Source organism: Limanda limanda, chromosome 1, assembly GCF_963576545.1.
Source record: "Limanda limanda chromosome 1, fLimLim1.1, whole genome shotgun sequence".
Lineage (NCBI taxonomy): Eukaryota > Metazoa > Chordata > Actinopteri > Pleuronectiformes > Pleuronectidae > Limanda > Limanda limanda.
In genome coordinates, this window is record NC_083636.1 from 5,950,358 (window position 1) to 5,964,926 (window position 14,569).

The window sequence follows — 14,569 nt, forward strand, 5'->3', positions numbered from 1 at the left end:
ATTATTAATAATGGTCCTTATGTCAATATGTCAGGGAGTCTTTAATTGGCAGTTAAAGCTGCTGCAGTGTAGCATGTTGAATCCTTAGGAGGCGACGAAGAGGGCCTCCTCCTCCTCCTCACTGGAGGGATGGAGCTGGCCAACACCCTGTAACCCATGGTAACGCCATCCGCTGCAGTGGGAGGAGCTGCGAGTGTGTCACTGTGTCTGGATTGGCTGGGAACAGGTGTGCTGAGGTTCCATGAAGGGAGGCTGGAGGAGGAGGAGGAGGAGTAGGAGGAGGAGGAGGAGGAGGAGGAGGAGGAGGAGGAGGAGGAGGAGGAGGAGGAGGAGGCGGCACTGAGGAAGAGGAGGCACAGGGCTGGAGGTTGTTCACTGTGTGTGATGCCACAGGCCAAACTATTTTAGTCAAATAACAAAAAAATCCATCTATTCATTGTAAGTTGTTTGTATGTTTTTGTTATTTTCATGAATGAAGCAGCGGAAATCATGAAATCAATGATTAGTGAATTTGATCCGCTGAAATATTCCTATTTATTTTGTATGAATCCTCCGCATCAACCGACTCCTTCATGAAGGGACAGTATCACATGGTGTCTTCACCCTGGTGAATGTTGGTGGACGGGCAAACAGCCCAGACTGGGAGAAGCACATGTTAAAGGGATTTAAAAATCCTTCAGCTGGGAGGATCAGTGGTTGACAGGAAACTCTGCAAACAAATCCCCGTAAAATTACATGAATAAGAGGAAGATGACATTACATCATGTTTTAAAGAGGCAGACATTTTGGCAACAAGACAAAATCTGTAGATGTGTAGAAAACCTTGAGTAGGAAGCAAAAACCAGGTTGGACGTTGGGTCCAGGTGATTCTGGAAGAGGATCCTGATACAGCCTGTGCATTTCTTCTTTCTTTTTTAAAGCTTTATGATCAAAAACAACACGGAAGCTTTAAGAGTTGACAGGAGGAGTCAACACTGCAGACGTTCTGCCACTGGAGAGCAGTGTGCAGCAGGTGAACTGTGTGTGAGGTAAGAAAGACGTTTTCTCCAGGAGCCGCACTGAGAACTTTCAAATGGTTTAAATCAGCGTTGACATGAGGTCGTCCTCGGCTCCGGTTTCAAACAGCTTAAAGGTCAAGGGTCACGTGATTGATGGGGTTCTACCAGGAACAACTCGATGCCTCCTGACACGTTTTATTTATACTCACAGGTTCGTTTGTCAGAGCAGGACAAACGATGACAATCTCTAACCCCGTCTGGGCAGACCCTGGGATTAACTCGCTCAGTTGAACTCGATCCCTCCTCACCTCAGCTGTTTTCCTCAAACCGATCCGGGTATCTTCATTCTGTCACTGTGAGGCAAAGCATGCAGGAATTCCCAGCGAGTTGGGAAGCGTCATGTGGCTTCCTGTGGAGCCCAGAGGCCTCCGGGGCTCAGCTGTGTGTAAACGGACCAGACGCACAAAACAACAGGTTGAGGACTGAGCCGGCTGCATGGTGCGGATGAAGCAACAGAAAAAGCCAAAACACACGGGAGTAGCTTCAGGTTACGTTTAATGACAAAATGTTTTATCTTTTTTTCATTGTAATGGGAAAAAGAAAATCAAAGCAAATGCATCATTACAAACACTTGTCTTTCCGCACCTTCACTTCCTATTCACATCAGGCCCTGCCATCATCAATAGGGGGTTTGTGATTATCACACCTTATTTTTTCTCAAAACGTGTCTCGGCTCCCGCTCTGTGCATTCACGAGTTCAGGAAAAACTAAAACTCACAGTTCCAGATGCTGCACGTACGAACACAGACAGAAACATGGATGTCGCACATGAAAAGAAACAAAACCCCCCAAAAAAGTGCAGTATCTCTGCGGCTGAAATGGAGAAGACGACAGGAAGGTCACCGCCCCAACACGGTCACTGCTGGTGGATAAAGGGCCTTTTATCAGAGATGGCCGCCCGCCTCGAGTCGGCCTGGGGTCAGGGTTCCACGTGTCACTACAACGCATCAGGCGGATGTTGACGAGTCAGTTCTTACATCTTAAGCTTCCAGATCGAGTTCTGATGAGGAACTAAACATGTTCCTTCAGCAGTCTGAGGTTTCGTTAGCATTTTCTTCTCTTGAAACTTTGACAACAAAATGCTCGTTTATTTAAATAAGGGGACGAGGCAAATGTCCATTTACAAACAGAATTTGTCATGTTGAGCTTCACAACTTGAACTCAAATTTAAGTAAAAAGAAATGATGCTCTCATAAATTAATTACACCCTGAATGAGTGAAAATCTGTTTCTCAGAGGCTGCTGGTGGATTTCAGGACAAATCCAAATCAATATTGTTTTAAACCCGGTCTTGTCTACTAATTATTCAAAATAAAAATCAGGAAAACTAAAAAATTCAACACAAGTCTATCCTGTTTATCTCATGTTTTCAAACTTTGAGGGATCAAATCCTTTCTAATGATTTAAAATCTTAATGAAAAGAACACAGCTCAGTAATATCCAGCCCGACGTGGAGTCAAAGAACGACGGAAGCGAGCGGCTCGGACCAGACGTCTCATTTGAACAAGTGACTGAATCCCTCTGGACCAAACATCTCTGTTACCCAAAAACCCGACCACACAATACTGTTAGTACACACACTGAGAGGGACACACACTGGATTCCAGTTTTTGTCACTTTGGCTGCAGAATCGGATCTATTTGAATTTCCGTCACACAAAAAAAAGTGTTGTATAAATCTCTCTCTTCTAGAGCCTCGGACTACCCCCCCGCCCCAGTGCAAATTGACGAGCGCTCGTGGTTCGTGATGGCCACTGTGGTAACTCCATTTCATTACAACTTCTCAATAAACCACCGCTGTTGTGTAATAAATACAAAAAGATAAGGCATTAATACCTTAAGAAGCTGAACAAAAAGGGCTACTTTCAAAAAGGCATGATCACATTTTCGGTTTGCCGACTCTGAATTTGGTCGAACCCCCTTTTTCTTGGGGTCGAGCGTCGGGCGACTTGTGGCACAATCTGTGGTCGGTCCTGAAACCGGACGATCCTCCCTCGGTGTCAGATGATCGATGGGTCAGCGTGTGTCGTGGAAGAGTTTGATTAAAATGCTGCGAACCCTCCCTGGAAACCCACCCGTTAAAAACATCTGAACACAGGAAATACAACCTTATTCATTCATCGAAAAGCTTATACAAATGGTTGAAGGATATAAAGGAGAGGGGGGAAGGGGGACAGAGGTGGGAGGGGGTATCAAGAGTCAGAGAACAGCCGAAGAAGGGCGGGGAGGGAGGGATCATGTCATATCTCGGGCAGGAGGAGGGGGAGCAGGCGGGACAGAGGAGGGAGAGACGGGCGTTCGTTCTTTTCACGACAGCAAAACTTTCTCCCCCCCCCCACAAAAAAACCAAACTCGTGGCCACTCGTCAGGCACTTCTCTTCAGTCGGAGCCTCAGAAGGAGCCGGCCGGGGGCGTGGTCAACCTCTTTCCAATGTAGACTCTGAAAGAAAACACATTTAGAATCAGCCCGGTTTGAATCTAATCCTCCTGTGGAAAAACAAGGTATGAGAAGTATTTCCTCTTCCAGTTACAGTCATTACTCTGTCTTCACCTTTCAATAAATTCACTGAAAATAACGTTGAGTCACTGGTTTTCCAAACCGCCGACTTTCTGACTGGTTTCCCGACTTTGCTGTGTAACCATAGAAACCCGAGAAGGGCCAGCAGGGATGTTATGACAGGTCTGTTAACGACTCGCTTGGCAAACAGTATCACGTCCAGGAAAACGCTGCCGTCTCCTGTTTCACTGATGTGACATTATCTGACTGAGGAGCCGGGACTTTTGTAAAGTGTTTTATCGCGAAACAGCGGCGGCTCCTGTGAGAGACGGCGCTCGCTGCGAGACGGCAGGTGTGCAGACGTGCAGCTGCTCCGACAGTTTGTCAGACGAGGACTCTGCCAACGTGTCTGCAGCTCTACAGCTCCCCCTGCTGGGGATTATCAACAACTGGGAAATATTCGAAATTGTGTCTAATAAAATATACTTAACTGTTGACAGGAGAAAATCAAAACCTCATGTTATCAATAGTCAAACCTTTAAGAAAATGAAATTCAAGATTTCTTGTCTTTAGGGCAGATTACTGTGTATTATTATTTCCTAAAACGAGTATTTGTTGGAGCCAACCACTTCCATATTTTCTGGGACTGCCAAGCAATGAGGTCTTACTGGGAAGAGATCCACAAACATATTAGCAATGTATTTAATGTGAACATCCCATTAAAATGTGAAACTTTGTTTTTGGGCAATATATTGTTTGAAACGTGGAACATAAAAGACAAAAAACTGTTCGCTATACTGTTGGCAGCTAGTAAGAAATGTGTTACGAGGAAATGGTTAAAAGTGGACCCTCCCGCCATTGATGAGTGGATTGAAATTGTGTATGAGATTTATGTTATGGAACAGATATATTTTTCCCTCAAGGTCGAGAAAGACATTTTTTATAAGACCTGGACCAAATGGACTGAGTATGTAAAACCAGTTAGATCTGATTTTATTTGAATATACTTGTGTTTTGTGTGATCCTCCTTTTTTTTTGATGTGATGTGCGCTCCCCGGTTGTGTTCTCTTTACCTCTGTTATTATTCCTACATGGAGTAGTTTAGGTCCATAAAACAAAACTCCAGAAAGGCAGTATGAACAAAATCACCCAAACTTACTACATCCATCTTTTCTTATGTCCTTGACAGACTAAAGCTGTATTTAACGTATGTGGTGGAAATGTGCCTTTCTAAATAAAAAGAGAATTTCCAAAAAAACGAGTATTTGTAATATTTCTGAATGAAAACAGAAATAATATAATATACATTTTTTCCATTGTCCACGATGTTTCACCCAAGACTCACAGACCTGAACCATAACAAAACCCCGCTTAAACCAGGATTAGAACAGAGACACTTCTTGCTGGGAGGCCACGGTGCTAACCACTGGACCAGCGTGTCGTTTCTCATTCATTGCTTGAAAGGAACTGAAAATCACTTCATGAATCCTGCGTCATTGTAACAGTCTGTGTCTGTGTCTTACCCGAGCCCCAGGGCGAGGATGTGTGATAGCAGCAGCGAGGGGATGAAGACTTTGAGGAACTCGGCAGAGAAGACGCCTCCTTTCTTCATGGCCCCGGTCTTCCTCATGCTGAGCGTTACTGAGCGGCGAGGATGACGGAAGTGAAACTCCCTGTAGATAAACACACAAGACATTTTAGAGTCTATCTGACAACAACACACACACACACACACACACAAAACACCTGTTAGTCAACGTTAACATATCTAAGCAGTAAATAGGTCTCGGGTCATGTTTCAGCACAGACGACTGATGCATATCTTGATGTTGTAAACTGACAAACAAACACACACTGGACCATTTAACTGCTCTTGGCTAACTGGCCTGAAGAAGTTTTATATAACGACAGAGTCTGGGTGAAGAGTCTCAAGGCTATGACGTCATTTCACTAGGAAACATTTGCGAATGCGCCTCAAGGGCAAGATTTCATCACTTTTTATATGAAATGGAACCGTTTGATTTTGTCAAGAACAAAATTATCTACACCAGACAAAAGTGACAAACATTTCCCCAGATTTTTGTGATATAAAAGCCTTATTTTGTCAATTAAATTAGTTAACAAGTCACTCTTTAACAAGTCACATCAGAGTTTCAAAGACAACTCCTGACAGCTGCCTTAATATTTCAGCGTTAGACCAGCTTTATTTGATTCTATTACTATAACGACCATAATGACAATAATGGACAGCTGCATCCACAGGACAAACAAGCAGACGTGTGTGTTCAGTTGCCACGGAGACCTGCTGATGTTGTTTACCGAGCTGAAACTTACTTGGGGGGGTTGTTTTCCGGTCGACTGGACCAATCCGCGACCCAATCTGCGTCCTTCATCAGGATGTCCATGTCCCTCTCCTTGTCCGAGACGTCCTCTTCTGACTGATGAGACACACACACACCTGGTTTAGAGACCTTGGCTCAGAGTAGATGTCTCTGAGGACAAATCATTCAGCACAAATAAGACACTTTCTGCACAGTATGTTTGTTGGTTTGTCTAAAACAACCACAAGTAAACAAGTTTTAGTTTTTTTTCAGCCCTGACAAAAGATCAGAAGAGGAAAAAACTGTGAAGAGTGAAAGTGACGACACAAGCTGGGCAAAAGAGGCTCAACGGCCATCGCCATAGAAACTAAAGGCAGGCAGCAGCTGTCATTCAGGTGTACACACACAAACCACTTCAGCGCCAGTAGACAGGGTTGCTAGGGCAACAGACTGATGGAGAGCCCGGGAGGCGCTTACTTGGCTGTCTCTCCTGCCAGTCACGTCCACGTCGAAGATGATCTGTCCGTCGTCCTGGGGACTGTGAGGTCGCGGCGGGCTGCGGGGAGCGAAGTCAACAGCGATGAGCCACAAGACTCGGTACCATGAAGCCTGAAATGCTCACGTGCGAGTTAAAAAGCTTTTACACACCGAAGGAGATGGAATGACACACGTACGATACGGTCACAAGGCAAAGCACTTCAAAAACGTACATTAGCTGATTTCAGAAGTGTTAAAAAACGACTTCAAACCAGTGTAGACAGGATATTACACGTCAGGTAACCATAGCAACAGTAGCCATTAAGGGTTTAATGAAGTACTAAAAACCCATCAAAACTGTTTGGAAGTGCACGGGGGTGTTGGGAAATAGAAAGTGTAAACACATTTACACTTTTATCTCATTGTGTTTCAGCTTAATGCTAAAATCAATCTGCACTCAGTGCCTCATAACGACAGATTTCTAGATAATTAGCAGACGCAGACTAAACATTCAGACCCGGCAGCAATTATCCACCTTTTGTTTTGTTGTGTTCGATGAAACAAACCTGCATTTGGGCATTAACTGCCATATTTTTCTGCAACTCCCTGTTCTTCTGCTTTTTCATAATAAACTTATTGGATTTCATCTTTCATTTCCTTATGAATAAATAAATTGGAAATCCAAGACACAACAGGAAGAAACTGTTTGTTTTGTGGCTTGTGTCAGAGCAGCTGGTTGATTCTGAGTTTTGAATAATATGCCTTCCTCAGGTGATTCACCGCCGCGCTCTCTGATGACCTCCTCCTCATCGCAGCCCCGTGGATTACAAACGAGCACATGATGCGACCCGAAGAGTCAGGATTATTAAAAATGGGAGGCGCGCTCAGATGGAAGACATCCGTTTATTTTCAGAAGCCGACTCGACTCCTGACTCAACATGTCGGGGGTGTAATTATGACAGAGGAGCTTCTGTTGGGTTATGAGGTTGTTTTACTTTTCCATTAGATTGCTGAGGAAAGTTGAGGATTTTTGAAGAGTCAAGTCCAACATTAAACATCTCCTATAAAAAGGTTTTTTCTGTTACAGTTACACCAGTGAGCTTTTACTGGGTTGTTATGAGCATCCACACAGGAGGAAGCTGCTGGACTATTTCATTTAAAAATATAAGTGATTATATGTAAATCCTTTTAGTTAAGTTGCTTCTTTGGGGCCATCGCACCATCCGTGCAGTTAGAGGAGCAGTTTGAGACTCACATTAAAGATCCTCACATCACATCCAGGGTAAGAATTAAGTGATTTTGCTTCAACTGTGCTGTGTTTTCTAAAACCAGGCTGCCCTTAACCTAGTGAAAGTGGAGGAGAACATTACACAAGTACCAACTTCCCCATGTGGCCTTATCGTCCGCGAGTCATGAACCCAAAAACTCATGACTTGTCTTTTCACTTTTTAACTGTGGTGGAAATTCCTGTGTCTTCAACTAGATTCACAATATCAACTGTTTTTGTGTTTTTTACTTAGTCTAAATACATAATTTTTTTCCCCACTAACTACAAAGCTCCAGGGACTTTAATCTTCAGATTTGTGTTGTGCTTTGAACGGCTTCTTTGCGTTACCTGTCACACGAGGAGTTGCTGCGGCTTGACTCGTGCTGGGCGTCCAACAGGATCTTCTCCATGTCTCCGTTGTGGATCGAGGACGAGGACGGGACGTGCTCCAGCCCCCCCACCATGGCCTCCTCTTCCTCCACCTGAGGAAGGGGCAGCAGGGCCGGGGCCAGGCCGCCTGTGGAGGACGACAGGGCCAAGCTGGCCGCAACTCTGTTCATCTCCAGCTCCACCCAGGACCCTGGTGGTGCACAACAGAGGAACACTTTAACTTCACTCACTCACCACTGTCTGAGCAAAGGCTCAAATGATACCATTGAAGATTAATGTTACCAGGTTCTAATTATTTTCACTCATATAAACACAATTTATTATTTTTACCTCCGGCAAGGAGGTTATGTTTTCACCCCTGTGGCTTAATTATTGCAATTATGCATTATTTCCATTTTGATGTTACAACAGAATTTATGTTGAACAACTGGACTGCTCTATGTTACAACATAATAATCATAAAGCTGTTTTTTGCTTTGTGAAGAGTTCCCCAGTGTCTATACACAAATTTCAGCGTTACCTGATAAGACGGAGTCAGTGTTAAGTCGCAGCTAAAACCAATGAGCCAATATCCTGTTCAGGGCGAGATCTGATATGTACACGTAGAAGAGGCAGATGAAGATGCCAACTTGGAAAGATTATGAGATTCGAGAGCTTTTGGTGACAAGAGCCAACTGGTGTTAGTGTACTGTAAACAGAAACACTGAAAACGGAAATTATACTCAATGTCCTTCCTCCTGTGGGGACAGACTCGGGATAATGTCCTCACAAAATTCTGCAGACAGTTTGTGTCTGTAAACAGTTTTTAACCAAGGGGTCGATTTCTGACAGAAAATCTGAATTACCAACGAGAGAGAAGAAAGCGATAGTTTGACCACGGACAGAAATCTTTTCACAGCAGATGGTAGATTTTTCATAAACGAAGGATTAATGTTGGCTCCTTAAAATTGTTAGTGTCCTGCTGAGCCAGAATACATAAAGCATCAGTGTGAGAACTGGCACAGCTAACTGGATCTGCAGGGATCGTTCATGTTAACTGTGCTTTTCCTGCTCTGACATGTCAGAGTATCCAGCACTCCCAACAAAGTGGAGCAGAGGAGTCTTTACTCAAAACGTGAAGAACAAAGAAGTCATAATGATTTTCTGATCTTCCACAGAGGGAGGTGACAACAAGGCCGACAGCCGGGGAAGTCAAAGAAGTTCATGAGTGAGGCCCTGTTTACTGCTGTGTGATGAAAGGCCAGTAAATGCCTGGCCGTGTACGTGCTCAGGCTCCATGTGGCTCCCGACTGTGATATGTGACGCTCTCCTTGTTTGTACATGAGCTGTTGCGTGCACTGGTAGCCGAGGAGGCAGAGCAGGTCACCGCTGGGTTACAGATACATAAAGGAAGGGCAGGTTAACGAGGACAAGCAATCGGAGACGCAGGGGAAAGGAAGGAAGTGCTTTGATTGCCGTCATTATGTCCCTTTAAAAATAACACACAAAAAAACACTTTCTCCTGCTGTCTTCACAAACATAAAAAACCTCCAGAGCAGGTCACATGACCCCATCATAACAGTATGTAAACACCGCGTCCACATGAGCTTTCCGGGCGACTGCATTTCACACGCTTCAGGTCAACAGGCCCACCGCCCCTCCCCCCCCCCCCAGACACAGGCCTGGACTCAGCACTTGCACTCATCCTGCGGATTACACGGCGGACAGCGAGCCAAGCTGCTGCCGAACATCCCATTGTCTCCGCTCCGTGGACTAAAACCACGTTGCCATGGAGCCGACGCCTGTGAACACCGTGTCCGCGGAGCCGCTATCAGCTGCCGGGCGGGTTTAGAGGAGGCAGACATGGTGTGACCTCTCTGATCCACGGATGCTCGGGCTCAGGCGGGAGGAACCAAGGCTGCCTGAGGATTCCCAGGTATTAGATCGAAACATTTATGACACTGGCAGGGGAGCTCTAGGAAAAATCCAAAAATAAAGTGGTCTCAGATAACAACAGTGGAGTGCATTGGTACTCTGAACAGTGACGCTGCTTCTGATAAGTGAAGGGTCTTATTGTCCCGGAGGCTACATCTCAGGATGTACTGTTCACTGTTTACGTGATCTGGTCGTAGCAACGCCAACAACAACAACAACATCAGCTGTTTATTGCATCATTTGTCAGTTTAAATTATTCTGGATTAGTTGAGTAAAGATGGTGTTGGGTTAATGTGGTAGCAGAGGATTATAAGGCCCCTGACAGGTTTTAAAGGCTGATCCGTCTGTGGTGTTTACAGGGTGTCTCCCATAAGAGCTCTGTATTATGAAGCTAGTTCAACATAACTATGATACCATTGTTATTATCTGGTTTCTTTGAGATTAACGTTGGACGTCCTGGAAGCCCTGTATCTTGTTACTGGTTATCAACAGGCTCACTTTTATCTCTGGGGTTTCCTTACTGGCTACAAGTGCGACCCTGTGGAGGAGGTGGAGTCTGTAACTATCAGGAAACATAGTCAGGGCCGGAAATAAAGTATCTAGCATGATATCATGAGAAGGAAGATAAGCATATTTGAATATTTGCACTACTGCACAAATTGAACATTCATCTGTAAAGATGTATATTTAGATGTATATATTTTATTTTCTATTTTAAATTTTTGATATTCTATTCCATTGTTATTCTATTTTATTCTATTTTATTCTATTTTATACTATTTCTATTTTTATTTTATTTTTTTGGGTTGAAATTACTGAGCATTGCTTAAAGAGAGTGTGTGACCCAAGCTTTTCATTGACAGTGACTACTTCATGTTATCTCTGTTCATTTGACAATAAAAAATCTTGAATCTTGATACCTGAAAGTTTACTTTTAATAAATGTATAATAAGGATTTATCGTGAATATATACAAATATTTTATCGGTTTCCTACTGAGTTGGTATCTTTGCTCGTTTTCTGATGCTGAACAAACTGTTATGAACATGTGATGCAGATAGAGAAGTTCATGTCAGGGTGTTTCTGCTGTCTGAGGTCAATCTGACTTCAATGTTTATAACTTTATGATAAATCAAATATATTTCATAGGTTGTGGATATTTTTGGAGTTTAAAGATAAAAGGTATTCATTTCTAATGAGTCTCCAGAGTGTTCTAACCTGCAGCGATGGGAAAAATGTAAAAGCATCAACACTGTCAGGAATAAAAGAATCTGTGTTCAAATTAAAATGAAGCTCTTTATAAGATGTATTTATGAATTTGATAAACTCTCTCATGGTTTGTGAGAAGTCGTGTGGACACATTGAAAGTCTGGAGGAACAAACTGAATAAACTTCTATAAGAATATCTGCTGCTCCTTATTAGTTGTCACCTCATTGTAAACTATTCTGTCCGTGTCAGGATCCAATGGGAATTATAAGTCAGGTTTTCCAGTGATCTGATTGGCCAGTAGCTGGGCTGATGACATTATGATCCGATCCTATGAATGTGAACCAGCAGCCGGGGGTTTAGCCTGATGTTACGTCGCTCACCCCAGACCCTGGGGAGGCCTCGGGTTTTCTGTCTACAGCTTGCACTGTTCCAAGATACACAACAGGAACAGCAGACTTAGACACAACGACAAAACTGTGTCTGATGAAAAACTGGGTCACTAAAATCCCTTGGTGTCTGGAAAGTTTGATTCCCGTCCAGGTTGCTCTGTAACACTTTCCCCCCCGACACTCTGCACGTCTGAAACGTCTGTCCTCTAGTCACCGGGGCCATAAATAGCACGCGGAGTTACGGCCCCCCCATAGTGTGGTAAAGTTAAACCAGACCAGAGTCAGTGCAGCAGGGTAATAAACAGGCCTTTGTTTATGTCCCTGTGGAATATGTAAGCTGAGGTCTTATGTGTTTATATAAGAGGTGAAACATTTCCACATACATTCACTTAGGCTGTGTGTGTACAATGCTGTTAGCTAAATGCTAATTCAATCTATCAGCTATTTAACAATTGACACGTATGTACTTTTAAATGGATTATTTCCCCCATGAATCCTAGAAGTGTTTTCTTATATTTGATTCAAGAAATCTATTTTATTTAATAGTCAATTTGCTTTCTTTTATATATATTCTTATAATATAACTGCTAATGCTGATATTTGTATAGTTTTCTTAGTAAAGGTACATTTTGAAGAGGATGACACTTTGAAAACATAGTTTAAATCGGAAATATTGAGTAATAAAACACTAAATGTGTGTTTAAACTTTAAATATCTTCCCTGCCCTCGTGTCAAGTTATATATTGTCTGTTAAACACTTAAACTACTTCAAAAATATAAACTGCACGTCCCCACATCCCCAGTTTTGTCCATTTCTTCCATCCCCTTGTTGACGAACCTTAGCCCCGCCTCCACCCTTCCGCGTAAGCCTCTGATTGGCTGCCGCGCCTGTCACTCCAGCGTGTCGAAAGCCTATTGGCTCTCCCACTGTCAATAAACACGGAACATGGCGTTCTGTCTGCTGCTCCACAGAACACAAGCAGGGGAATCGAACCCTCCTTTAACACCAATAAACATCATCGATAGCAAACACCGGGGGGCTTACCGTTCAGCCCGGGGTCTGCGCTGCTGTCCCCGGGAGGAGGAAGAGGAGGAGGAGAGGAAGAGGAGGAGGAGGAGGACATCGTCTGGTTGTTGCAGGAGAAGAATCAGAAAAAAAAGACAATGCACAAGTCTCCGTGTCTCATTCAGTCCGAGTCGGCTCCCCGAGCAGCCGAGGAGAGAAAGGCACGAAGAAGAAGAGGAGGAGGAGGAAGGAGGAGGTGAAGAAGAAGAAGCTAATGCTACAGCGCTGCAGCCGCTGCTCTCAGTCCGTGAGCTGACGAGTCTCTGCGGGAGGAAGCAGCGAGAGGCTGGGACTGGAGCGGCCTGATGACGTCAGAGGGGGAGGGGGAGAGAGAGAGGGAGAGAGGGGGGATCAGAGAGAGAGAGAGAGAGAGGGAGAAGGAGAGACAGACAGGAAGAGAGGGGGGAGACAGAGGGAGAGGCAGAAGGAGAGGGGGAGAGAGAGAGGGAGAAGGAGATAAGGAGGAAGAGGGGGGGATCAGAGAGAGAGAGGAAGATAGTGAGAGAGGGGGAGACAGAGAGGAAAAGAGAGGGGGGAGACATAGGGAGAGGCAGAAGGAGAGGGGGAGAGAGAGGGAGAAGGGGATAAGGAGGAAGAGAGAGGGGGAGAATCAAAGAGAGAGAGGGAGGAGAGGAGGAGAGATAGAGAGGAAAAGAGAGGGGGGGCAGAGAGAGAGGCAGAAGGAGAGGGGGGAGAGAGAGGGAGAAGGAGATATGGAGGAAGAGGGGGGATCAGAGAGAGAGAGGAAGGAAGAGAGAGGGGTGGAATCAGAGAGAGAGAGAGGGAGGAGAGAAGGAGAGACAGAGAGGAAGAGACAGGGGGAGACAGAGGGAGAGGCAGAAGGAGAGGGGGAGAGAGAGAGAGGAAGGAAGAGAGAGAGAGAGAGAGGGGGGGATCAGAGAAAGAAAGGAAGATAGTGAGAGAGGGGGAGAGAGAGAGAGGAAGGAGAGACAGAGAGGAAAAGAGAGGGGGGAGACATAGGGAGAGGCAGAAGGAGAGGGGGAGAGAGAGGGAGGAGATAAGGAGGAAGAGAGGGGGGGCAGAGAGGGAGGATAGGAGGAGAGACACAGAGGAAAAGAGATGGGGGAGACATAGGGAGAGGCAGAAGGAGATGGGGAGGGAAAAGAGGGAGAAGGAGATAAGGAGGAAGAGAGGGGGAATCAGAGAGAGAGAGGTGTGGGGGGGAGAGAGTGTCAGAGAGGGAGGAGAGGGAGAAAGGGGGAGAGAGAGGAAGAGGAAGAGAGAGGGGAAATCAGAGAGAGAGGAAGAGAAGTTCAGAGAGAGAGAGAATATATATATATATTTATATATATATATAAAGTGTAAAACTGATCACAACATTGGAAACGATTGTTCATATTTTGGACCCGATAAACACAAACTTTCAGATTATATTTCAATTTCAATTTTACTCAAACTTATAAACAAAAAAAGTAATAAAACAGTCGACGTGTAACGTACACTGATGAAAGATATATTTCAATATCACCTACAAAGGAAATCTATCCATTTTTGTTTTTAAAACTTTATTTAATTATTTATCTATTGACACGTTTGATTCTTTACTTGTTTGCACTGTTTGAGTTTTTCAATAAAGCATTTAAGAGAGAGAGTGTGTGAGAGCGAGAGACAGTTAGAGAGGGAGGGGGAGGGGTTATGTAATGAGCTTAAACACAAAACTCCTCCACATGTGATGAAATGTAAGATCATGATCGATTATCATTTGATTACAGACTAATATCTCATATATCAGTATTAGTGTTGACTCAGTTCTTCAGTCCTGAGCAATCGCACACAGAGCGTGAAGCTGTTTCTTTCCCCACGAGACAGATCAGCTTCAGACTCACAACCTAAAGGCATTTTGTAGAACTTAAACAAAAGATTATATGATACACATCACGAGGTCCGAGTTGAGCACAGAGAGGAACTGTCCCAACATTCTGCTGAATGAATGAATGACTATCACTTGCCACATTCCTTTTT

The 14,569-nt window shown here is 44.3% G+C and overlaps 1 protein-coding gene across 1 annotated transcript; it reads right to left on the reverse strand.

Annotated features, from left to right (window-relative positions):
- Window positions 1–1,536: 1,536 nt before the first annotated feature.
- bnip3lb (BCL2 interacting protein 3 like b) lies at window positions 1,537–12,800 on the reverse strand. The gene is made up of 6 exons (XM_061066969.1): window positions 12,566–12,800; window positions 7,967–8,198; window positions 6,352–6,430; window positions 5,888–5,991; window positions 5,077–5,226; window positions 1,537–3,496 (listed from the first exon to the last, which is right to left on the reverse strand). The coding sequence occupies exons 1-6, from the start codon at window positions 12,642–12,644 to the stop codon at window positions 3,448–3,450; spliced, it is 693 nt and encodes a 230-aa protein (XP_060922952.1). The 5' UTR covers window positions 12,645–12,800; the 3' UTR covers window positions 1,537–3,447.
- Window positions 12,801–14,569: the final 1,769 nt, after the last annotated feature.

Excerpts from the sequence above, each read along its gene's own strand:
- bnip3lb (XM_061066969.1), bottom strand. The coding sequence starts at position 12,644 with ATGTCCTCCTCCTCCTCCTCTTCCTCTCCTCCTCCTCTTCCTCCTCCC. Across the intron at positions 5,992-6,351 it reads CTGGCAGGAGAGACAGCCAA|TCAGAAGAGGACGTCTCGGA; the intron begins GTAAGCGCCTCC and ends GTGTCTCATCAG. Across the intron at positions 3,497-5,076 it reads ATCCTCGCCCTGGGGCTCGG|AGTCTACATTGGAAAGAGGT; the intron begins GTAAGACACAGA and ends GTTTTCTTTCAG.